General features: G+C 40.5%; 1 protein-coding gene across 4 annotated transcripts in view; it reads right to left on the reverse strand.

Moving 5' to 3' along the window:
- Window positions 1-754: 754 nt before the first annotated feature.
- Window positions 755-25,919, reverse strand: part of ORC1 (origin recognition complex subunit 1) — a 29,424-nt gene continuing 4,259 nt past the window's right edge. For 2 of the 4 annotated variants that reach the window (XM_033113206.1, XM_033113205.1), the window contains exons 3-19: window positions 25,278-25,342; window positions 23,145-23,244; window positions 22,427-22,554; window positions 20,650-20,828; window positions 19,009-19,327; window positions 15,222-15,591; window positions 14,186-14,293; window positions 13,413-13,608; window positions 11,529-11,626; window positions 10,865-10,966; window positions 10,260-10,431; window positions 9,620-9,727; window positions 9,210-9,359; window positions 8,378-8,497; window positions 3,667-3,836; window positions 3,038-3,125; window positions 755-1,352 (exon numbers count right to left, since the gene is read on the reverse strand). In XM_033113206.1, the coding sequence (XP_032969097.1) occupies window positions 1,134-1,352; window positions 3,038-3,125; window positions 3,667-3,836; window positions 8,378-8,497; window positions 9,210-9,359; window positions 9,620-9,727; window positions 10,260-10,431; window positions 10,865-10,966; window positions 11,529-11,626; window positions 13,413-13,608; window positions 14,186-14,293; window positions 15,222-15,591; window positions 19,009-19,327; window positions 20,650-20,828; window positions 22,427-22,554; window positions 23,145-23,239 (2,622 nt within the window). In that variant the 5' untranslated portion in view covers window positions 23,240-23,244; window positions 25,278-25,342 and the 3' untranslated portion in view covers window positions 755-1,133. Of the gene's footprint in view, window positions 1,353-3,037; window positions 3,126-3,666; window positions 3,837-8,377; window positions 8,498-9,209; window positions 9,360-9,619; window positions 9,728-10,259; window positions 10,432-10,864; window positions 10,967-11,528; window positions 11,627-13,412; window positions 13,609-14,185; window positions 14,294-15,221; window positions 15,592-19,008; window positions 19,328-20,649; window positions 20,829-22,426; window positions 22,555-23,144; window positions 23,245-25,277; window positions 25,356-25,919 lie in introns of all 4 variants that reach the window. The other 2 variants (XM_033113208.1, XM_033113207.1) reach the window with 2 other exon arrangements.

Consider the following 25,919-nt stretch of genomic DNA (forward strand, 5'->3'; position numbering starts at 1 on the left):
TTCTCCTAACAAGAACATTCTCCTACACAATTTATCACTCACAAAATTTAACATGTACATAATACTATTACCTCTTATGAATATAGTCCATACTGTTCATAATTATTTATCTCTTAAATCCACAACCCAATTAAGAATCAGAGTAAGTACATTTAGCTATTTAGCTCTCATTTCTCTCTTTTCCTTTAGCTTGAAATAGTTTCTCCACTTTGGTTTTGTCTTTTGTGATATTGATTTTATGAAGAAGATATTGATTTTATGCAGAATATTTTTCCCTCAATTTTAATTTATCTGAAAATTTTCTCATCAATAGACTCAGGTCAAACATTTCTGGCAGGACTATTACATGGGTGATGTGTTTTCCTCAGTGCCTCCCATGAGAAGGATTTAGATGTCAGTTTGTCCCATTGTTGACTTTCATATAAATCTTAGAATTAATTAACTTGCAAAGTTACACCAAAAACCCTGCCAAGACATTGACTGGAATTGAGTTGTATTTAGAGATTAATTACGTCTCTATTAACTTTATTCCTAGGTATCTTATATTTTCTGTGCCGTCTAAGTCTTTTTTATTCACAGGTTTGTTTTTATGATAACTGATACCTTCTTAAAAATTGCATTTTAATCCCTATTTGTTGCTAGGGATTATTTATCACCGATATTTCTAGCAGTTCTTTTTTATAAACTAAGTTTGTTACATTCATATTGTTCGAAAGTTAAGATACATAATAACATTCAGTGAAAAGTCTTACTCTAGCCCCTGATCACAGCTATCCAATTCTTTCCCAGAGGCAACCAATCTAACCAATTTCTTACATATTCTCCCAGAACTATTTTGTATCAATACAAGTAAGAGTATGCAGGTATTTGTATACATGGTGTGTTACCATTAAATAAATGATAGGGCTACTAACAGAAATAAAAGTCAGAGGGAGGGCCCATTGTAGGAAGGATGGTTTGGTTTTATAATCTGATATTCATAATGGCTATAAATTTCCCACACGTTTTACAAAAAAGCAAATTATTTAATGGAAAATTCCAAACTACGTGATAGCCATTTCCATTTAATTTGATTTGCTGCAACAATTCCATGTGTTTAGAAAAAGGAAATCAGGCTCTTTAAAAACCGCAGCTCACACTCCTGGCTTCTGAGGCCCTTCACTTTTTTTCAGTGCATACAACACATCATTCTGGCTGACATTGAGCCGCACACGAAGAAGCAGGTCGTTCCTGCTGGGCTCCACGAGGAGGAGGCGGCAGGAGCCCAGATGAGAGCACACTGCCATGGTCTCTGACATGGTGGGGTACGGGAGTCCCTCCATCCTGCACAGTGCCACGTGCTGCCTGTATACCTACAAGCAAAAACCAAATCCAGTCAGCTGCCGGAAAGGTTAAGAGAAGAAAGGTAGTCTGGGTCTATATCTGATTATTTTTCTTCTTTTGGGAAAATCAGATACTTCTTGGCCAGGATACTCAATACCCTGGAAAGCATCAATGGGTGCCCCATTGGGGCACAAAGCAACAATGACCTCGGAATCAGAGAACAGCAAGTCTGAATCCTGGTTCGACCAATTACCTAAATATGATACCCTAGGCAAGTTACAAGTATTTCACTTTTTAAGCTTCAGTTTTACCTATTAAGTGTATTATAATATCTCATGAGTAATCGATATAAAATGTCTGGTAATTGTGACTGTTATACAAACAGTCCTGGGATCCAGGGGCTGAGAGTTCCACAACTGAGATTGTCACAATTCAAGTCGAATTTTGCTAAAAGGCATTTTCCTAAGCAGATAGTGTATAGGTGCCAAGGCATGACCCTTGGAAAAGCAAAGGCCCAGAGAGAATACTGAATAGAGAGGCAAAAGGATAGCTAGAAACATAGATTCCTACCCTAAAGCCCCAAGTGGGCCATGCAAGTCTGTAGCACTTCCTGGTCACTTTCTATTCTAACTAGTTGTAAGTCTATCCCCTACCGCCACCCCCCACCAAACTGGAAGCTTGTCAGGAGCAGGGACAAGCTTGTCAGATCAGGGTTCCTGGCTCCTATCACAGTTAATATAGCACATTGTAGATGTTCAGGAAATATTCACAAACTAAAATGAAAGTCACTCTCTGCAAAAGAGCTGTCTCAGGCTCTAGAAGGAGAATAACGGGCAAAACAAGACCAGCAACTAAATGTTTAAAAAAGAATTTAAAGAAGAAAAGCTGAAAGGAAGTAAAGAAGTAGCTGGAAGGAAATATTTTCCTGACCTCTCTATCGGTATGTCTAAAACATACTCAGACATTCATACTTCCAGGTACAGACTTAAACACCTTTAACAATTCATCTTCTAAGGCAACCCATTGCCTGTACAGTGTTTCCCAAAAATAAGACCTAGCCAGACAATCAGCTCTAATACGTCTTTTGGAGCAAAAATATGAGACCCAGTCTTATAGTAAAATAAGACTGGGTCTGACATAAGACCAGGTCTGATATGATATAATATAATAATATAATATAATATAATACCGGGTCTTATATTAATTTTTGCACCAAAAGATGCATTAGAGCTGATTGTCTGGCTAGGTCTTATTTTCGGGGAAACACGGTAGATACCAATTTTAAATAAACCACTAAAGCACAAGCTTTAATGCTTCCTTGTACTCGATATAATGGAAACTATGTTTAAACAGTGTTAGGATGATCTTGATGCTGTTTTTAAACATGGCTCATTCTGAAAGCCTTGCCCCCACTATACCATACGCTATATCTGGGCAATAACTTTTGACTTGTTCATCTTTGAATCTCCCACTCCTAGAACAGCATCTGGTACATAGTAAACCTTCAATCTAATATGCAGAAACCAGTTGCTAGAGGTCTCTTCTCATGCAACTCAATAAAATATCACATAAAAATAAGTGCTAAAAGAATTGATATTCTTTAGCACAAATAGGAACAAAATAGAGATAAACTGTTACAGTGATTAAAATTCCCACATATTTTAAAGGCACCAGACCAAAATCTAGAAGGATTTGAAAAAACGAGATCAATCACCTGCTGAAATGTTGCTTCCTCCAGTCCTGATCGATGGAACTCTGCAAGGATGGCTCTCAAGAAGCTCTGTTCCAGAACAGAGGAATTTCTTAAAGAAAATGAAAAGATGTGAATTCACACAAGTGGCTATACCAACACCCAAGAGGAAAAGCAAAATAAAGCTTTTCCTCATCTTTAAAGAAGAGGCGGGAAAATTGGGACTGTTCCTCCTATATTATTTGACAAGGATCCTCCCCTACCCCCTAAAATCTCAAAATGACATAATAAATGGAAGTGAGGGAACACAGCAACTACATCTGGAAATGTACAGCACCTCCATTTCATGAGCTGAGTATATCATTCAGTGGGAGAGAAGTAGCTGCTTCCTTCTTGTTCCCATAGCACTTTACTAAACATCTACAGTGTAACTCAATTCATGGTAGTTCTTTTCCTGTTATACTAGGTTTACATTTCTGTCTCCGACTAGACAGACTATGGCCCTACAGAAAAAAGACAGTGTCTTCAGAAAATCTAAGTTGAATGAGTAAAAGCTTTGGAAGGGAAACATGCTTCCATGGCCTTTCCAGACTGTGGCCCTCTTTAGTAGCCTTCCAAGAAATGTTCAGGGTCAGGAAGCAAAAGGGTCTTACTTGATGGCAGTAATATATGACGATGAAAACATTTCATCTACTGCTTCCAGTAAGTGGGCTACGGTGACCAGGCCAGGGGAGCCAGGCTTCTTGCAGGAGAACTCACAGATCTCTGTGGCACGCCTACAAATGTCCAGGCAGCGTCGTGCATCTCCAGAGAGAGCTGCTACCTATAGGAGGAAACATTTTATTCCTTGAGGTCCCCTTGCCATCTCAGTCCAGGAGAAAAACCAACAGATTCTGTGTTCAGCTAAAAAGGAAAGGCGGGACTGGGAATGGACTTAAACCTGAAGTTAAGTACTTAGCCCTGGCTGGGAACCTGATGGAAACCCCGATATAGATTATCATAGTCATGCACCACTTCACTAGGGGGATGGATACATTCTGAGAGAAGCATCATTAGGCAATTTCATCATTGCGCGAACATCACAGAGAGCACTTACACACCTAGCTGGTACAGCCTAGTGCACACCTAGGCTGTAGGGCACAGCCTATTGCTCCCAGGTTACAAGCCTGTACAGGATGTTACTGTACAAAACACGAGATTAAACCAAGCACAAGAAAATTGATGCAATCAAGAAACGAGGTAAACACAAGAGGTACTATGAGGCTGCTACCAGTGTAACATGGCATACTGTCTTACAGCAAACTTTCTTTTTATAAGTAGAAAGAGGACACTCTAAAATAACGACAAAATGTATAGTAAATACATAAACCAGGGACAGTCCTTTATCATTACCAAGTATTGTGTACTGTACATAATTGTCTGTGCTATACTTTTATACAACTGGCAGTGCAGTAGATTTGTTTACACCAGCATCTCCATGAACAAATGAGTAATGGTTGTGCTGTGACATTATGATCGATAGGACTTCACTAGGTGACAGGAATTTTTTTAGTTCCATTCTAATCTAATGGGATCACTGTTGTATATTCGGTCTGTCATTGACCGAAACACTGTTCTGCAGCACGTAACTGCATATTGTGCCTGGGATTCTCCCTGAGTCCAAACCTTGTCTTGGTTTTACAGATAATGCTACAGTGGAAAAGGCAGAAACTGTCAGATTTAATATTAGGGAAATGAAATCTAAAAGAAGAGACTTGTGGCCCAAGCTCATATTGAACCATCTGGAAACATTTTGGAGATAAAGCCACAGCCTGAACCTCCCTCACAACATAAGGTAAATTTTGAAGCCACCCTGGTCAATGGCTCAACAACCAGAATCAAGGGGGAAGGAAGCCACAAATCTGAGGAGCCAGAGGAACCTGTGGTTAGATGAATCAGACCAACCCATACTGCTAGCAACTCCGCTGTAGTTCCTTGCTTTCCATGTGCACAAAGGCTCAGGGGCTCCTGGGCTCCCTTCATACGGAATCCTATACTCTCTCCCAAGCTGACTTAGGCCACTTGCATTTTAAATTTCACTGAGGAATTCCTGGACTCACTATGGCGTGCAAGGATCTCTCAGTTTCTGTATTCCCAGTACCTGCCAGCAATCCCCACCATTCGCCTGACAACCATCTCAGGCGACAACATCCTGCCTGACAACGTGCCGAAATGATTATTTCCTTCTAAAATTCCTGCAACATTAAGTTTTAAAAAGCAAATTGTATAGGCATACACATACACACACACACACACACACACACACACACACAAAGACATAGTCATTTCTGGGAAGTGGGGTTATAGGAGTTTTAACATGTTTTATGTATATTTCTGTTTTCAGAATTTAAGACATTCAAAACAAAAATTGCTTTTCCAGTAACCCAAGGAAGAAACACGACTCTCAGCTTACAGTCTTCCTTTCCTCTAATCTCCACATCCAATTAGTAAGGCTGCCCTGTGGAGGTTTCTACCCTATCATCTCTTTCCTTTGCTCACCACTACCACTGCCTTGTGAAACAATACTGTGTTAATAGCATGGACTCAAGAGCTGCTGCAGAAGCCGAAAATCAGAGTAGACAGGGGAGCCTGGGGCGCAAGAAAACACCCAAAGCGATTGTCATCCGGAGAATATCCATGAACCTTGGTGATTGTAAGCACCCTTTTTGACTGCTGCTGTGGTGAAGGAGATCAGACCCATCATGAAGAGGGAATGGCAAGAAAAATGGCCTGTTTGATCTTGGTGCTAGGTGGTACAGGATAAAAAAACCCAGCCTTTGCCACAAGCCCTCACATGGATCTGTAGCCCAAATTTATGCTGTGACTCCGAAAAACCTCACGTGGAGAATTTTGTTTTAAAATGGTCCCAGTTGATAATGGCCCTAATGCCATCACCAAGTCCCCCTGACTACCGAGTTGGCCATGAAGAAGAGAGAAGACAGCAACACACTTGTGTTCACTGTGGATGGATGTCAAGGCCAACAGGCCCCAGATCAAACAGGCTGTGCAGAAGCTCTATGACCTTGACGTGGCCAAGGTCAGCACCCTGCTCAGGCCTGATGGAGAGAAGCAGGCGTATGTTCCCCTGGCTCCCGACCATGATGCTTTGGATGCTGCAACAACCCTGGGATCATCTCCACTGAGTCCAGCTGACTAAATATAGAAATTTTTTCACTGTAAAAAAATAATAAAATTTAAAAAAATAGGTATGTTTCTTTATATGTAAATAAAGAAATAAAAAAGAGATTTGAAATTACAGGCAAGAGTTTTGGGTAAAAACAACATACAAATTTGATGCCTTATGAAATGTTATTAAAAGATCAAAAACCGTAAGAGGAAGAAAAGCAACAGGAGTAAACAATATAATTCTGCAAGCTGGAAAGAGGTGGCAGGGCAGTTAGTGGTTGACTTAGGAGACTGAAGAAAGCCAATTCCTAGGCCAGTAGGGAAGAATCCAAGAATAAATCTAAATTACACAAAAACTTATCAAAATGCTCAGGGTTAGTGACTGGAACTGGAGGTAAAGGGGAAATTTTGGCCAAACTAAGGACTTATTTTGAAAGTTAAGAAACTGATGCCCCAGACCAGGAGTCAGTAAACTATGGCCTGCCACATGTTTCTGTAAATAAAGTTTTATTAGCGTTCCTTTACCTATTGTGCAGGACCGCTTTCCCTGATGCTAGGGCAGAGTTGAATAGTGCTGACAGACCATTATAGCCTGCAAAGCCTAAAATATTTACTATCTGGCTCTTCACAGAACGTTTCCTGACACTTGTCTTAGATCCTCTCCCATTTCATGCTGTTGGGTGAACATTAATTAGGGCCACTGACGAGAAGGATGGTTTAGGGCTTTGTGAGAAATTTTTGTGCCTTGGCAATTTGTACTGTTTCCATAAAACTCTTTGCCCTGGAGATCTTACACCATGGCAGGAGACCTGATATTTATTCTCAAGCAAGAATAAACAAAAAGTCTCTGAACCAGGGACACTAGGTATTGTTGCAGGGGAGGGGACGTCCCTTACTAAGTATAGATGGTTATTATTTGCACAATGAAACTGAAGACCTCCACCCTCTCTCACTCCATCCCACCTGCCCCAACCCCAGAACACTGCCCTCCAGGCAGGACACAGAAAGCCTACCCTGGGAAATCTGACGATACCGATGGGAAAGAACTGAAGGTATGGAAATGGGCCCACTCAGATTATCCCAGTGAAGCTCTTGGTGAACAAGCCCCATTCATGCATTCAGAGCACTGAATAAGCTTTATAATCACCACCTTACACCTGAGTGGACAACCAAGCCACCTGAGGAAAGTAACAATGCAAGATAAACCACAACAGACAAAAGCATCTTGGAGGAAAAGGAAGAAGACAACCTCAAATAAACAGGATGGCATAAAAAAAGACCATGCAAAGAAAAACAAGAACTTTTAGAAATTGCATGATAGCAGAAGTGAAAAATTAGCCAGTACAAAGGTTACATGGTAACTTTGAGGATATCTCTCCTAGAAAGCAAAGCTTGGAGACCAGCACCATATCTAGCTCATCTGACCCCAGTACCCAATACAGTAAGTAGCCTCCTCTGAGCAGGTGTTACAGACATTTCCTGCTGATATACAGGCAGTCAGAGTTCACATGGTTTTGGGCGAAATACTAGAAATACGTTTATATAATAATTCTTTTAAGTGTGAAAATACTGCGGATGTGTGGTTTCCTGTGTTCAGCTTGAGGCAGATATTTAACCCACTTTGTTCCGCAGCAGCGTCAGAGACATATAGTGTAATCTCGGCTGGCATTCTCCCAGGGAGCCTGGAGGATGCAGGCAGCCCAAACCTCATACCTACCTACCCGCCATGGAGTTCGTACCTTGTTAGGCACGTTATAGACGTGATTAAGCTTAATTCTCACAATGACCGTAGCTAGTATTATTCCCATTTTTCAAAGAAAACTGAAGCTGAGAAAGTTTTAAAGGAACTTTTCTATAACTTTCCATACAACTGTTCAGTGTTAGAGCCAGAATTCAAACCAGGTTTATCTACCTAACTATTGTGCCTTTTTCACTATACGAAGCTGCCTGCTCCCTGAATCAATTAATTTTCATTTGTGTATAAGCCCACCATAGTCATAGCCTTCTAATTCATTCTACAATAAGAAGGTTAAGGAATTGTTCAGAAATTTGTTTCTGCCTTTTGTATTTTTTATAGGACTTCCTAAATCTCTCTTCATCCCCAGAGCACCCAGCACAGGGCCTCACACCGACAGGTGCCAGCACAGACTGGCTGACTGGTTTGTAGGTACAGCTAGGAGCTCCCTGAGGGCGACTTACCTTCCTGGCTACCAACTGGATGGCATCATCCTCAAAGGCCTTTAAATGTTTCAGTCGAGACACGAGGATCTGCTGCAGCTGGCTGTGAGTATAGGGCTGGAAGGACATCCTGGTGAGACCCTGGGGAGCCAAGGTGACAGGAATAAGTTCACTGACTGCCCTCTCTGATGGCCCTGGTGGAAAACCACTCTCTAGTCCCCAAACCCAATTTTCAAGTCACATATAATAATTTACACATTTCACGCTGGGACTACCTCTGCTTCCAGCTCTTTGTTACCGATGATGGCCAGTGGTATCCTGTAGGGCAATAGTTCCCAACTACTTTTCATTTGGTTTAAAAGATCCTTTCATTCTACCGGAATCATTTAGAATTAGAGGTGCTCTAATTAGGGTGGGAGGGAGGATCTTCAGCTCTGTGACCTGTACAGGCACAGTTCCCGCCTGCAGCCATCAGGCTGACCAGCACCTGAGGTGCTTCCAGCTGAAGCACGGGTCCACAAGGGCAGGGACTGCGTCTGCCTTGTTCACTGCTATACTCTATGCACCTAACACTGCCTGGCGAGGGTGAGCGCTCAAATATTTTTTAAGAATAATTAAACCTCTAGGGCTCTGTGCAGTTTAAGAGTGCACAGATAAGCAGAACACCAAGATATGTTTGCAGCCAATCATGCAATGGTGACACATTTAATTCCAACTTGACGTGATAAAAATTTCAGAAACCACATTTCTGACTTTTCCCATTTATTTCAGTTTCCCACGTATTCCTTTTTGCGGAACTCCTGGGGCCAGCGTATGAATCTGCGAACAGCTTGAGAACGGCCGTAGGACCTACCAGTCGGCTGGACACCCGGTTCATCATGATGCGTTCTGGCAGGTCCATGGTGTTGGCGATGGCCAGGACCACAAGCCGGGCCCCCTTGTGAGTGGGCCAGTCAAACAGATTGTACATCACGTCTTGTTTCTTAGTCCACAGAAGGTCGAGCTGCCAGGAAAAGGGAAGGAAATGCAGGGTCAACCACAGAGACAGAGCCAGGACCCCAGAGTGAAGACCTGTTACTGCTGCTTTGGCCACATGCACTTTTCAGGTCACATCACCGAAGCAGCAAGGAAGTCAATGGACACTTGTGCCTCCTGCCACAAGACAATGGGCTCAGATGAGTGAGTGAAGAGAGAGCTATGACCTCCCTCCTGCCTAGTATTTGCTCCCAGAACATTCCAGTCCTCCTGTAGGGACTTCCTTACCTCATCCACAAGCAGCACAGTGGTTTCCGGAGAGGACCCTTGGGTGCAAAATCGCTTCACCAGCAGTTTTGCTGCATGGTTAGCTGTTGCCTTTTGGCCTGTCAGCTTCTGCATTGGGGAAAACAGGTATGGCAGATTTAAGGACTTGACTCCCCTGGGCTGAAAGTTAAATCTGCAAATAGAGGAAGCTATTTGGTCTGAGGATTTCACTCTAGCCTAACCTTAACCTGGAAGGAGAAGAGAAGGCACCAAAATAGAAGATAAAGTCTGTGTGACTGAAAAGCACGTGAGCTACAGACTGGTCCCAGAAGCACCTCCAAAATTATTACTACATAATTCTATTTATCACTGGACATTATTTCTTACAAGATAACAATGAATCAAACTCTGGCCTCTCTCTAATCCCTTTTCTGTGGATTGCCACACTGCCTCCTGTGTGCAAATGGTTTTCACCATGTTACTAAGTACTGGCTTCCAGTAATTCCCATCGAACTCCTAGACTTTAAGGTCCTTGAGGGTAGGAATTCTGCCCCCTCGCTACCTCTCCGCAAAGGACAACATGTGCCATGTTGAAATTAAGTAAACCTTTCCCTTTTCATGTGCCGTCAAAAAACTTTATTTCCCAAACAGCTTGGCTGACCTGCAGGATTTGCACGTAGACTTGGTGAGGCTCCGTCAGCTTCATGCCGTTGACTTCAACGTATTGAAAGGGAGGAACATCGTTTGCTTGCACTGCCTGCTGAAGGCAGTGTATCACCTCATGCACAGTGGCGGTCTTCCCTGTCCCAGGGACCCCGGAGATGTACATGCACCTAGGCAAGAAGGGAAGAGCCAGGGGCTAGTTCTGTGCCAGCTACTTCTCGCTATCACCAGTTAGGAGTATGCGGATGTGTCCTGAAGGAAGGACTGAGACTCCTGAAATGTGGAGGTGGGGGCAGTAAGGACCATCCTTGGAAGCTCGTCAGAGCAGAACCTGTTTATACAGAATCACTCATTCCGCAAGCAATGCTGTATGCAAACTGTCTATCCAAAGAAGGCCAGTTTTATTTTTCTCTGAAAGACAGAATTTCTATTGCTATAGAATTACTTTGACAACAAAAGCTGCTTTAGAAGCTTTAGATTTCAACAATTTTGCCTGTTCTCCTGACATTGGGAAAGACCATTTGGTGGAACAAGGACACCTGAAGTGGTGTACTAGCGGAGGCCTTCTCCCCTAACCATCCTGCCTGCCCCAGCATAACTCACCCTCCAGTATGATCGAGGAGTTTGCTTTCCACAAAGTTGTAGATATCTTGGAATTCCTGTTCCCGACAGGGAAGAGACTCAGGTACCGCAGAAACATGCAGCCTAAATAAGGGAAAAGGAAGACTCTAGAAACATTTCACCATCTACTCAGTAATCAATGGAAGACCTATCTATTGTTTCTAATAAGGAACGTAACCACAAATCCAAGGGTATGACTTCATTCTCAAATCTCTTCATGTGGCCTCATAATCCCTTTCTTTGCCCAAATCACCCAACTCAGTGGTTCTAACCAAGGGACTGTATCACCAGGGAAGCTTTCCCCAAATCATATGGGTGGATCTCATCCCACAAGAGATTCTGATTCAGTTGATTTCTGGCAGGATCTAGGCTTACGTATCTTGAAAAAGTCCCATATAGTTCTAAAGGGTACCATTACTGAGAAGCAGTGTCCTGACTAAGCAACTTGCACCCCTCAGTAAATGATGGCAGTAGTCTGGGATATTATTACTTCTAGAAACTCTGCATTAGCTCACCCAGGCATTGCTTGAGAGCTTTCTCTAAACACACACATTCATTTTACTCTCTATTACTACTCCTGTTTCACGTGAATGAAAGCAGAGGGCCTGTTTCTCCCTATCTGAAAGGGGCCCATGAGCGGTGTTACCTCAGCCGGGCCTCCTCCAACATGTTGGACGGCTCTTGGGCAGCCAGGTTTCGGCTGCGGATCTGGGGAGTGGCATGACATGGCATTCTAGGCTTGGGCTATAGTCAAAAAAAGAGAACATATTTCAAAAGGAAAATAACAAAGCAAAACATCATCCAGAACACATCAGCAAATCTGATTCCTGATGATCTGCTAAAAAAATGAGTGGTAGTGAATTCCTCTTAGTTCCTTTATTTGTATAAAGTACTATGATTCTCCCCCTCTCCTCACATTACACATATACTTTGTTAATAGTCCAAACATGATGTGTTTTTCCTAATTCACACACTATTAGGATTTGAAAACAATGTCAATCTGAGGAAAGAATGAATGAAAGTATGGATTAAATACTATTTAAAAGAAAAATATTACTTTGAAAGAAAGACAAGTAATTAAGAAATCCTAAGTATTCTGCCCAAATATAGGGTAGAGTTAGGAGACATAAACTGGGTTTCATTCATAGGATCCTCCTCTAGATTTGTTTGAAAATATGGTCAAACTTTAGCTCAGGACTTCCATAATCCACAATACAGTAGTTGGAGAAACCTCACCAGATTTTTCTACTCCAAACCCCAGGGTCACTGCTCAGTATAGTCTAACAGCCCTACTCTCTTATTTTCCTTGCTATTGGCTCACTAGAGCAGGCCTGCTACCCCTTCTTCAAGGAGTTTCCACAAAGCACTCTCTTCTATAGTGGCAGTGGAGGCGGGGGACATTTCAAGGCTGGCTACACAGTGTTAAAAGTATCTCCACCTCTTCCTCAGGCAGAAAGCACTTAGACCCTGTTTAATGGTTTAACTCCTATTAACTTTGGAGAAAACAGGAAAGGAGTAACAAAACCTTGCTGAGAAGGTATCAAAAACTTTGAGGACATCAGACCTTTTTTATTATGCTAAAGATGCCCTCACACCCTACATCTCTTTTTCTGAGTGGGACCCAGGAGATACAGTCAAACCAGAATTTAGGTAACCATTTGCATAATAAAGAACTCCAGGTAAGATTGCTGTCAAGTCCAAAAGTGAGCTATTAAGACTTCCTTCCCTAGACATTTTTGACTTCAACCCAAGGCCATTTACGTTTTTCTTGATATGAAAAAATGGAGATCAGCTTTAGAAAAAGTCTCCTAACTAGGCATTTCTAAATTGTGTCCCAAAGAACAATACACTCCATGAAAACAAGCTTCCTGGTCAAAGATTTATACTCTAATCCTCTCTTTGAAGGTCACAATAACATTAATGAATCAATGGCCTTAAGTCATGTAATAATGAAACCAATTTAACTTTGTTTAATCCAAACATTTCTCAAATACACTTGAACATGGGGAGGCCCTCTTTCATTAATAGCTTTTAACGGTTCCACAGGAAGCAGAAAAGACAGCCATTTATGTCTTCCATCTTAACTATTACACAATTCATTGCCAATACCCGAGCAGTGCTCCCTGTTTCTCAGCTGTGTCAAGTGGCACAACACAACCAACACCATGGCACAGCAGCCCTGGATTCAGTTCCCAGAGAGCATGGATTTCGCACAGACTGCTGGATTCTGTGGAAAGTACAAAGACAAGGAGCCCGTTCTTGGCCTTCCCTCTGGAAGTTCAGCTTTTAGTCATTTGGTTCCATATCTTAAAAGGAACTGGGACTCAAAGCTCACGGTCTGCTGGATTCATCTTCAGTCCTAGGGTTCACACAGATCCTTTGCTGCATGAATATTCCAACTGTAATAGCTTTGCATATGACAGGCCTGTGCTCTGAGTCCAGCGGTTACTAAGAGCGTGACCCCAGTCATCACAATTTTTAAATTAGGAGGGGGATCCTTCACTGGAAAATAAAGCCAAAAGAGCCTTACAGTTTTCTTTGGTATCGTGGAGGGGGTCTGTAAGGACGATTTCACAGAAGAGCGTAGGTTCCTGGACACACGACATGGTATTCTCCTTGGAAGCGGAGGCGTGTAAGCCTCTTCCTCCTCATTACTAGAGTATGAAACCTCCGCTGCCAGCAGAAACTCTCCATCTTCTTGGTCACTTTCACCATTATCTAAAAACCTGAATGATGGGATGCATTATTTTCCGATGTTCAGCGTCTGAAGTCTAAGTAAGAAGAAGCTCCCTAACAGGTCAGTGTGGATTAGAGGTGTTGCAGAGTCTCTCCTGTGGCCAAGCAACATCGGATATGCTCCACTTCCTTGCTACTGAGGTGCTATGCAAAGGGCTTTATTTATATTATTTTGTGATGTGTATATTATTATCCCCATTTTATAGATGAGGAAACTGAGACTTCAAAAGGTTAAGAAAACTTCCCAAGGTTACATTGATAATAAATGACAGCTCAGTTTCAAATCCAAGTCTATTAGAATCAAAGTTTATGCTGTTACTCACCCCACTAACAGTCTCGCTAGGTGTGATGACTGTGGGGCCCTGGGCACCACCTAAGCCTGGGACAGTGTTTCTTGCCCCTTTCAAACTATGACGTTTATGGGAAATTCCAGACATGTTGGTTAAAAGGTGAATTTCGATGGAACAGCAAATAACAAACAAGAACTATTAAGAGGCTTTAAGAAACACAACTATAGATATCATAGATGGCAGTGATGTTTTTCTGCCTGCCAACGAGTACTCTTACCGAAGCTGTTGTCTAATCCGATTCAAAGTCAAGAGAGAACTCTTTCTGCGGATACGGTGGGTAGTAGAGGTAGCTTCACCCTGAGCATCTGGTCCTTTTGCCTCGCTGCTGCAGGATATGAAAGCAAGAGTATGGAAAGAAGTTTTGGGCACTAGGGATCAGAAGCAGGCACTAGAAGATGGTCAGGGGGCCTGACTGGTTCCTATTCTTTTTATAGCTACTTTGGAAGGAGCTAATTACACTTCGCTAAAATGTTTGTAACTGAAGTTTAACTCAAACGCAGAGATCAAAGTTTGCTTAAAGCTTATCATTTAAATCAGACTCACCAATCCCCCCACAACCAAAGACCAGAATATACTAATCCCAGGCAGTTTCTCGTCCTCTTTTTTTTCTGATACATCTATAAATTCACTGTCCACCCAGGCTCAAGGGTAGCATAAATGCAGCTATATATTAAATACAAAGCATTTATCAAGCAAATCTATTATGAGCTGGGTACTGGCATTTCTAAGCAGGAAACACTGAAATGTATAATTTCTGCTTCTCACATTATTTGAGCAGACCATTATGTACAAACATTGTCTAGTGTCAAACTGCAAACTGTTCTAGATGCATTATCTTCTTGTGCTATATGTATTTGATAATAGTTTCCAGTTGTCGTTTTCAATAACTAAGAAAAAAAACTACTAAAATGTGGCAAAGAGCCACAGCAAGTAATGAAATCCAGGACTGTGACACAATTCTGGTCTGGAAAATTATCTTCCGGAAAAGTGATCCTTAAACGACAGTGGGACATACCAGAATCATCCAAAGAGCACTGCAAAAATGCAGATTTCTGGCTCCAAACACTCTGAGATTGAGTCCCTGTGCCTAGGAAGTGGTTCAGAAATCTGTGTTTTGAAAAAGCTCCTGGTGATTCTGTGTCATATTCAGATTTGCAACCCACTGCTCTAACTTTATTGACTGACCCACATATTTCACATCATGTGAAGAACCACGATTTGCTCTGTGAGAGGCAGGGACATGTCCTGATCACCTCTTTTTGATCTTTTCTGGTTTCAGAATCACAAAAGGCGCCACCAAAGATCTCTTCCCTCCCTCGGAGGGGGTAAGTGTTGTTTTCTCACTAATCTCTGTGGTTTTCAAAGCTGGGACTCGGGCTCTCAGGATCACGTGACATTCACGTGAAGCCGCCTTGTTCTCCTCAGCACGAGAGCGTCGAATCTCTCTAGTTTTCTCTGGGGCTTTCAGAGCTGGAGACAAGGTTTGGAGTGCATCAGGCTGAGACCTCTTCGATGGTGACGTGGTCTCAGAGAAGACTTTTTCCCATTTAGTTCTTTTGGGAGAATCCAAAGAGGTCCACAAAGTCTGCTGGGAAATCCTAGTGTTAGGTGTCCTAGGGAAACCTAAGTCCAAGAGAAATCACCACAATGTGTGACTTTTATAACAAGCAATATACACACCCCTGATCTCATTATAGCTAAATTCATCCATTCAAGTGATACAAATACATGAATTATGCTTATTTTAAACTATTCCAGTCTTTCTTTACCCAGGCCATGTAGCTATATTATTTGTAGTCTCTCTCCTAAATTGCATGGATGATTTTCCTAGTGAGAACCATAAGTCAAATATTAAGTCAGGTTTTATAGACAAATGTTTAATCAGATTTCTCTGAAGAAATCTACCAGAACAGTGGTTTTCAACCTGGGGTAATACTGCATATCCTCAGACCCCCAATCAACAGCATTTGAAAAAATTTACACCAAGGCCTAGATTTTTTTTAACCCACATTATATCTACCATTAGAGAGAAGATGGATCCCTGGGGGCAATCAGCTGGGTTTAGTGAATACACAGAACCCATTTGGATTTGCTCCTCTCTCACCATGACCACAGGCAACAGGAACCCAGCCATTCATTCACAGCTATCAGTTGAGCTGTTACAATGGCAAGGTATGTGCCAGCTGCTTGGAGGAAACAAAAATTGAATGAGACAATCTTGGTTCCCAATCACAAGACACTTTAGTGTATCAAGGGAGATGATATACATGGATGCCTGTAATATGAAGTAAAATAATTGCCCTAAAGTACCTACGTGCTAATAAAACAGCTTTAGAGATGGAGCTTGAAAGAAAAGCAAAATTTCAACATAGTTGAAAAGAGAAGAAAAGGGATATGAGAAGAATAAATGAGATCGATGTGAGGGAAGGCAATAAGGCTGGAAAGCACTGGGCATGGGGGAGTTCACTTTAGTCACAGCACATGGTATGTGGGGAGTAGCTACAGGTAAGACGAGTCATCAAGTACCTGTGTGTCAACGTTTACAGTGGCTTTCTTCGTAATCACCCAAAACTAGGAACAACACAAACATCCTTAAGCTGGGAGTAGATAAACTATGATAAATCCATATAATGGAATGCTACATAGCAATAAAAAGGAACAAATTACTGTCATATTCAATATGGATGAATCTTAAATGCATTATGCTAAGTTAAAGGAGTCAGACTCAAAAGGCTACATACAGTATGAGTCCATCTTATATGCCATTCTGGAAAAGGCAAAACTATAGACAGAAAACAGATCAGTGGCTATCAGGGGCTGGGAATGAAGGGACGGTCTGGTTGACCACAAAAGAACACAGGAGAATTTTGGGATGATAGAACTGTTCTATATCTTGATTATAGTGGTAGTTACACAATTCTATGCGTTTGTAAAAACTTAATAGAACTATATACTAAAAGGGGAAATTTTGCTGTTTGTAAACTATACTTCAATAATCCTGACTTTAAAAAGTTATCTAGGGCCAGATCTTAGAGGTCTTTGAAAATGAAGCTAAAATTATTAAATTTTTTGGTAATCACAACTCAGGTCTTAATTAATATAAACATGTCCCAATATCCTGGTCTCCCTCATACCTTATTATCCCATTTTTCTGTCAAAAACAATTTATCCAAAATATTTTCATCATATCCTCCCTCCTATAATTATATAACTGTGTTAATTTCTTACCCTAAATTTCAACATCCTGCAAAATTAACAGTCAAAAATACTGCAGTTATTTCTGAATGGCAATATTATAATTATTTCTTTAATAATTTTTCTGCATTTTTCTAAATGTTGTATATATTTATGTTCAACTTCTAAACACACATTGTAATAAGGAGCTATCAAAAATACAAATAATTTATACCTGACGAACTTAGCATGTAACACAAAAGAATTCAAAAAGACTGACACATAACAGAATGAATGCTCAGAACAGCCAGAGTGTTTTTCAATACATTATAAGTGAAAAAAGTAAGATGGAAAAGAATATACCCTACTGAATTCTACTGAATAAGAAAGAATGGAAAATTATATGTTTATATATATTGTGTTTATATATACCTGATGATTTTTGCAAAAAACATAGGAAAGATAAACTAGAAACTAATAAAATTGATAACCTACAGAAGACGGTAGATAGGATGAGAGGGTAAAGAAAGGAATGGGGCTTCTCTGAGTACGCTTGTTTTAAAGTTTTGACTCTTTAACCATGTTAATGTTTCATATGTCTGAAAAATTAAATGAAAGACGGGAAAAGCCCTAAAAACTAAACAGAAACAAAAAGAACGTCACTGTATATCACCAATAATATAACCACCAGAAGAAAAAAATTAATCAAAGTAACTATTTCCTCAGTGGAATATATTCTAAAGGTATAAAGCACTGCAAAATAAAATTTGAACTTCACTTGGTAAGTTTATTGCTGGTAGTAGTATTGGTATAGCTATTGTGAAACTCTTTTGTATGTATCAGGATTGCTCCTGAGCACCATGGCTCTTCTTCCTGAAGGAGATACAATTATGGATTATGGGAAGGAGGGAAAGAGCCCTGTGATCTACAGACTAGAAGTATCAGCATGATTTCAAGAGTTTTAACATATATGTATTTCTTAGGTCTTCCACTAGGGATCTAAAACAATGTCACCTTAGTAGCAGAGATCTTAAAGAAATAGGTCAATACAGGGCTCAGTATCACTGATCATAGAGAAATATAATAATAATATACCATCTCACACCTATTAGGATGGCTACTATCAAAAACAAAAAAGTACCAAGTGTTGGGGCGGAGGTGGAGAAATTGAAACCATTGTGCACTGTTGTTGAGAATGTAAAATAGTACAGCTGCTATGGAAAACAGTATGGTGGTTCCTCAAAAAGTTAAAAATAGAATTACCATATGATCCCAGCAATTCTACCTCTGGGTATATATCCAAAATGAAAGTAGGGACATGAGCAGGTATTTGTATACCTGTACTCACAGCAGCATTTAGTCATAACAGCCAAAAAGTGGAAGCAGTACAAATGTCCATTCACAGATGAATGGATAAACAAAATGTATATACATACAATTCAGCCTTAAAGAGACAGTAATGTTGACATGTGATACAACATGGAGGAACCTTGAGGATACTATGCTAACTTAAAAAAACCAGTCAGAAAGGGACAAACACTGTATGACTCCACTTACATGAGGTACCTTGAGTGGTCAAATTCAGAGATAGGAAATAGAATGGTGGCTGCCAGAGGATGCACCAATGGGGCGTTATTGTCCAATGGTTGGAAGTTGATGGTGATGGTTGTAGAACAATGTGAATGTACTGCATGCCACTAAACTGTGCACTTAAAAATGATTAAAATGGTAAATTTTGTTACGTGTATTTCAACACGAGTCCATTCTAACCCACTGCCGCACTAACTTAATACTGTAGCATGAATTAATATTTTATCATATTACTTTAGCCTCAATGTTGCCCACTGTGACCCATTCCACACTTACTGCCAAGCTCTAGCCTCTTCCTTGCCCTTGGGGTGACAGGATGGGTAGGAGTTTGGTGAGATTTGGAGGTGGAGTGCCTTGATTCAATCCTTTTGACCACATGCTCTGCTGTGGTCCGAGAAGGGCTTTCTATGCTCTTAGTCTTGGCTCCCACGGGCTTCTGGCATCTAGGACTGCCTTCTTGTAGCTTATCCAATTCTGCAAATAGTTCTGGGGATAGTGGTCTGAATTCCTTCTCATTCCAAGATAGTTTCACAAAGAGTGTCTTCTCATTTTTCAGATCCATAGGTATCACTTCATCTGGGGCTAAAGCTATTACCTGAATTTAGGAAGTAAAGATGAATAGGAAGAAATGAGGGGGTGGGAGATGAGGGTAAAGGGGATCAAATATATGGTGGTGGAAGGAGAACTGACTCTGGGTGGTGAACACACAATGGGATTTATAGATGATGTAATACAGAATTGTACACCTGAAATCTATGTAACTTTACTAACAATTGTCACCCCAATAAACTTTAATTAAAAAAAAAAAAAAGAAAGAAATGAGAACCAAAAGAGCCAAGGAATGCTCCATGAGAGCTATGATTAAAAAGCATTTAAGTCTATATCCTTACCTGGAACATTATTTTTCCAAACTAAAGAGGCACAGACATGGCATAGCATATTTCCGCAGACTCTTCCTCATTGATAGCCATATCCCATGTTGCTTTCTTTTCCAGGCCATTCTATTCAGCCATGCCAAATTTCCCCACAAAAACTTCTCTAAGCATGCTCCCCTGCTCAATAGTCTACAGTGGCTCTCCACTAAAGCAAGATCAGATTACTTAAACTGACTTTCAGTGCCTTCTAAAATCTGGCCCCATTTTACCTCCAGTGCTCAATACTCTTCAAAATGGTCTTCCAGCACGAGTCGAGCTTTCACTTGTCAGTCCTGTTCATTCCAACCATTGTGCTCCTGTCTAAATACCTTCTCCCTCTGTGTTTCCTAATGTACCCATCTTGCTACTTCAACTTCTGTATCTGCCTTTCATTCCTTCACTATGCTAGGCCCACAGATTTGAAAAATCTGACTATAGTCATGCCAGACAAAAGTCTCTGCACTACCATTAAACCAACCACCTAATCACCATGCGACCACACTTCACATCATGACCTAATCTCATTGTGGGCCTGAAGTAGCTCAAGGAATAACCCATATCTTAGTATCCAAACCAGTGTCTCAATTCAGCCTACAGCTCAGTGGAACCTGATTTATCATAAAATCCCATAACTCAAATTTGCCTGTAGCAACTAGCACTTTTTGTACTGATTTACTAAAGGTGAAACCCTCTTTTAAGCAAGCATTTCATCCCTGCCCTGCTTCGCGCCTGCCACAATCATAGCTAAATGTAATTCCCCACTGAGGTACATTTGCTAATTCCTGAATGTCACTCCTTCCAAGAGGCTCCTAATACATGGTTAGTGTCTCAATAAATATCTGTTCAGATGAAGTGGGCAGACAAGCAGAGAAGATGACAAACAAGCAAAAAGCTCCTTTCTGCGGGGTAAATTACAGCCAGTAATAATCTCTGAGGCCATGCAGTTTAGGAGGCAGCCAGAAATAAACCCCAAGATAGAGCTGAGAGTCAAGGCATCACCTACCCGCACAGAGCCAATGATGGTCTCGACACTAATGTTGCTGTCGCAAGCAGGGTAATCATACCAGAATATCTCCTGTTCTGCAGGCTTCCGACCCAGCAAATGCTGTTTACAGACAGGGACTTCACAGAATCGGATAAACCACTGAACTCGAGCACGTTTCTTGGAAAAAAGGTCCAAGTCTAGGAGTAAGACGTGGAAAAGGGAAGGTTAAGAAAATGAGAGAACATTTGATTAAGCACTTTGTGCTAAACATTGCTAAGTACTTGACAATATTTGATTAACACAGTGTTTTTCATCCCCACAATAACCCTATAAGGTAGGTACTATGGCTATCCCCCTTTTATAAGCATAGTAATCAAGGTACAGGGACCTTAAACAATTTGTCAAAGGTCACTGGACCAACCAGCAGCAATCTGACTCAACCCAGCACCCGTGCTCTTCTCACTTTGCTCCGCTTCCTGACGGTGCCGATACAAAAGGCATTTGAGAGGAACAATTCTCATCACGGGCACTGAACAAGTTTTGCAAATCAGTGATTATAAAGAAGCTATCAAACAGCAGAAAAACAAAACTCCTGGCAAGAATCTGAGCATCAGCCATGGAGATGATTTCTGGAAAACATATGCTTGCGATCTTGAGTTTTATCCTTGTAAGATACCATTAATGTCACTCCATATCAGCATTAGCGCCAAGTGAAAGGACATACACTCCGGCGCCATCATCATCATCGCTTCTTCTGTTCCTTAGCAATCTTCAGAGAAAGGCTTCATGAAGCCATCCGATGGAGCACCACACAAGGATTCTAAAATCTGTACACAAGGGCCAGTACTTCAAATACAAAAGCCCATATTGCTGAGGTGCTACCCTAGTGGATGTTAGCTTAATGAGGTTTTCCTCCACACTTGTCAAATATCCTTCCCACCTCTTTAATGTAAAAACATCTTTACCCACACACTCTATCAGTTCCTTCTTTTAGGCATACAAACTGCCACAGGACTAACTATCCTTCCTTCCTTTTCTAGCTCCTGGAAGAGGCAGTTTTGTGTAGTTGCAAATTGCTATCTTTCTTCTTAATATTCCTTTAGGAGGTCTGCCCCATTCCCATCTTTCTTTACTCTTCTCTTCTTTCCAGAGGGTGAAAGGCTCAGAAAATCACCGGAAGCAGTGAGGACTTTCCCTCCAGCCTTAGTGGCAGTAGTGGCTTTCTTTCCTTACTGAACTCTGGGAAATACCATCTTTTTTCCTCCAGCCTTTTCAGCACTCATACACAAGTCCCTCTGGGTAAAACACCTAAAGCATTTTTTTGTTTTTTGACTGAACATCAACTGATAGACTTTCCCAATCCAATTTACCCCCTCATTAAAAAGTTGCATTTGCAAAATTCATTACTAACTTCCTCATGCCAAAAATTAAAGGACAAGTCTTCATCATAGAGCAAATCACCTATTTTTTTTCTTCACCCTTCTTCCTGAATTCATGCTTTCGCTCCATTCTAAAAATCCTGCCGTAATGGCCATTCTGACTCACTCCTAAAAATAACAGAAAAGCTAAATTCTTGAGCCCCCAATCCTATTTTATCCAATACTGCTCTAGTGAGTACAGTTCACTAGATGAAGAGGGTACAGCTAGTGCTTTAGAGAGCCCACATCAGAATCCAGGTACATACCCTACATGCTGCCGTGAACAGCGGAATCAGCACCTGGCCCTCTTTCCCCATCACCTAGCAGCTCCCAATTATTCATGACCAGGAATAGTTTTCATTCAACCCAAAACTCACCATCTTCAAACAGCTCAATCAATTTAGCAACATATGGATTTTCATTATCAGTCCCTTCAACCAACACAAACTGTCCAACTTGGATGTGAATCTCAGTTGAACAATGTTCTAATGTCACACTCATTTCTCTAGGAAGTAACAGAAAAACATGTTAGGAAATCACTTAGGATGGGCCAAGTGCTTCAGACCCTCTGGGCATAGAGGAAGTGCTCTCCAACTGGAAAATCCCATGCATAGTTTCTTTCTGCTGACCAATTCTCCTATCAGAAAGCCAATTCACATGCAAGAATAGACAAAATGGATCGAATGAATTGTTTTAGCATGAACGATTAATCCAGAGGCTTTAACATGAACCAAACGTCTCTCAGTTAGGAACAAAGAACACCAAGGTCTTCCCAAGGCATGAAAGCTGCCCAATGTCAAATTGTCCAGAAATCTCTAGGGCTAGGAAGACATAGTTATGATGCAGAATTTCACAGAACCCACCTTAAATAGATATGACATTATTGTACACATCAAATTTTTATTAACCTGACATACTGTCCTCCTCTATCACTAAGTGCTATATTTATCCTACCATCATCTTACATAAAACGAAACCTCTCCTTACAATCAATCCATATGTACTGTCCCTCAATCGTCAACGATAGTAACTAGAACAGGCGAGATACATGTTATTAAGAGTTTAGCCAAGAAATCAAAGTACTCTATCACTCACTTGTAGGTTTGGTAGTGTAGTTTGCGATCCAACAATGGCCTGCCAACCCATGAATAAGTTCGTCTGCTCTTCAGCCTTGTAGGATAGTGTGCCATGGCTCCTGTGTAAAAGTCACTAACTCTGAGTTAATGTGATAATTTTGTTAATAACTGAGTTAATGTAGTAACTTTGATAACTGAGTTAATGTGATAGCTTTGACGGATTCTATGACACAGTACCAGCCTTCAATGAGTTTAACCTTCTTTTCTGCCCCAGCAATACTCTCACACATTATAAACTTAGTAAACATTTCCTTTGAGGTTGACTTCAGACCACAGCAGAGCACCACCCAATTAGTCCCACAAATGGCACACCCATTAGGCAGTCTCAAAAGGCACCAGAGCCCACTCGGGCGAATCCTGCTCAGTGGGGTAAGACCTCCACACGCAGCCCGTAAGTTGTGGACCTGGCCAAATCCCACAGCCAGTGAGCTTGAGGGTCAGTCCCACCCACTGACAAGCCAATAGCAATCAAGGCTCAACTATAACAAGAGGACACGCGCAACCCACACAGTTGGAGCTCCTGGAGCACCTGGCGCAGGTGACAAGGAAGACTGTGCTACTGGGTCGCACAGGGCATCTACCGTGTTTCCCCAAAAATAAGACCAGACAATCAGCTCTAACGCGTCTTTTGGAGCAAAAATTAATATAAGACCTGGTCTTATTTTACTATAAAACCGGGTCTTACATAATATCAGACCAGGTCATAATATAATATAACATAATATAATACCAGGTCTTATATTAATTTTTGCTCCAAAAGACACATTAGAGCTGATTGTCCAGCTAGGTCTTATTTTCGGGGAAACATGGTACTACATGAGGCCACCAGATTAGGAATGGGATCTATTATTTTAATAAAAACTGTAAAGAAATAGGAAACAAATAAACAAACAAAAACCCGACAAATAAGTTTAACTCCCCTTCTCCCCCCAGGAGAATTATGAAGAAATACATAGTAAGTTTAAATAACCAGTATCAGGAATAAAAGAGGGGATATTATTACAGCCTACAGATATTAAAAAAATAAGGGAATATTATAAATAACTTTATACCCATAAATAGTATATTTGTAAAAAAAAATCAAGTTTTATAAAGCTTAATATTATATACATTACTGTATGTTTGCTATTATTTCAATAAAAAGGTCAAGAAATATGCATCTTACAAACTGACAGCACAAGAAATAATTAATGAACAGTTATGTATCTCATTTCATCTATTTTTTTAAAACTATTATTTATTTTAAGTGTGTTTTTCCAGGACCCATCAGCTCCAAGTCAAGTAGTTGTTTCAATATAGTTGTGAAGGGTGCAGCTCACAGTGGCCCATGTGGGGATCAAACCAGCAACCCTGCCATTAAGAGCACCGCGCTCTAACCAACTGAGCTGACCGGCCACCCCTCTTACAGTTCTGTATTTTAAAATTGAATCAACAATTAAAAACTTTTCTATAAAGAAAACTCTAGGTCCAGTTGGTTTCACTGGTTGATTCAAACCAAACACTTAAGGAAAAAATAACATCTATCTCATATAAATTCTTCCAGATAATAGAAAACAGGAGAAAACACCCTCTAGCCCATTTTATGAGGCCAACCTTGATCTTAAAGTATGACAAAGGCATTAGTAGAAAAATTGCAGCCCAATCAGATATAAATATAGGTGCAAAAATCCAAAGCAGAATGTTAGATAAATGAATATAGAAATATGTAAGAAAGAGGGCTTAATATGTAATATTAAGGCGAGTGCATTTCAGAAATGGAAGGTTGACACTCAAAAATTCAATCAGTAATGCAACTAATCTACAGTGACAGAAAATATTAATAGATCAGTGGTTGCCTCGGGGCCTGTGTAGAGGGTTAGGTGGGAGGAAAGGGACAGTAGAGAGGATTATAGATTATGAAGAAACTTCTGGAGAGGAGCGATAAGGATGTTCACTATTTAGATTTCAGTGATGGTTTCACAGGTACATACATATGTGAAAATGATCAAACTATATACTACAAACATGTACAGTTTATTCTATGCTATTATACCCATTAAAGTTGTTTTAAAACTAAAAATTTAAAAAAAGAAAAGAAAAAAGTGTCACTAACCTGTATTGCTCTGGCAGTTGTAAGGGGTATTTTTCTTTGCAGCTGACAGGTCGTATCTTGAATAGCTGAAAAGAAGTGCTTGTAATAAAGTACATGAAAAAAGACATTTTTACTGACAAAAACAGAAATGTGAATGAAAATTCCAAACATATGCCAATCCTCTTTGAAATTTGGAAACTGCGATCTACTAGTCCTAATAATAATGCCAACCCAATATCTTAAGTATAAGCAATTAAAAAAATAAATCTTTCTTCTAAATTCAATTATTTTCTTGTGGAACTAAAATTGGACAAAACTGGGGTGAAAAAATTTTTTTTAAATACAGTCTGACTCAATTACTCTGAATTACTGATAAGGGGACCAATAATTTCCGTCTATGTTGAAAACAACAGAATTAGAATAGCATGTTAACATCCTGATTAAACAAGCTGGTTTCCTAAAGTTCAGTAGCATTATGTCCTACATTCTACTTGGTAACATTATAACCCATAAGATTTTCTGCCTTTAAAAAAGGTAATTTTTAGTTTACTTTGTGGAAACTAGTTAGCAAAAAGAAGGGAAGATACTGAGTCACGAGTAAATACACAGATTACAAATGATGTCTGAATGATTGCTATTAAGAACATCAAGAGTATAATTCAA

Source organism: Rhinolophus ferrumequinum, chromosome 9 (genome assembly GCF_004115265.2).
Source record: "Rhinolophus ferrumequinum isolate MPI-CBG mRhiFer1 chromosome 9, mRhiFer1_v1.p, whole genome shotgun sequence".
Classification (NCBI taxonomy): Eukaryota; Metazoa; Chordata; class Mammalia; order Chiroptera; family Rhinolophidae; genus Rhinolophus; species Rhinolophus ferrumequinum.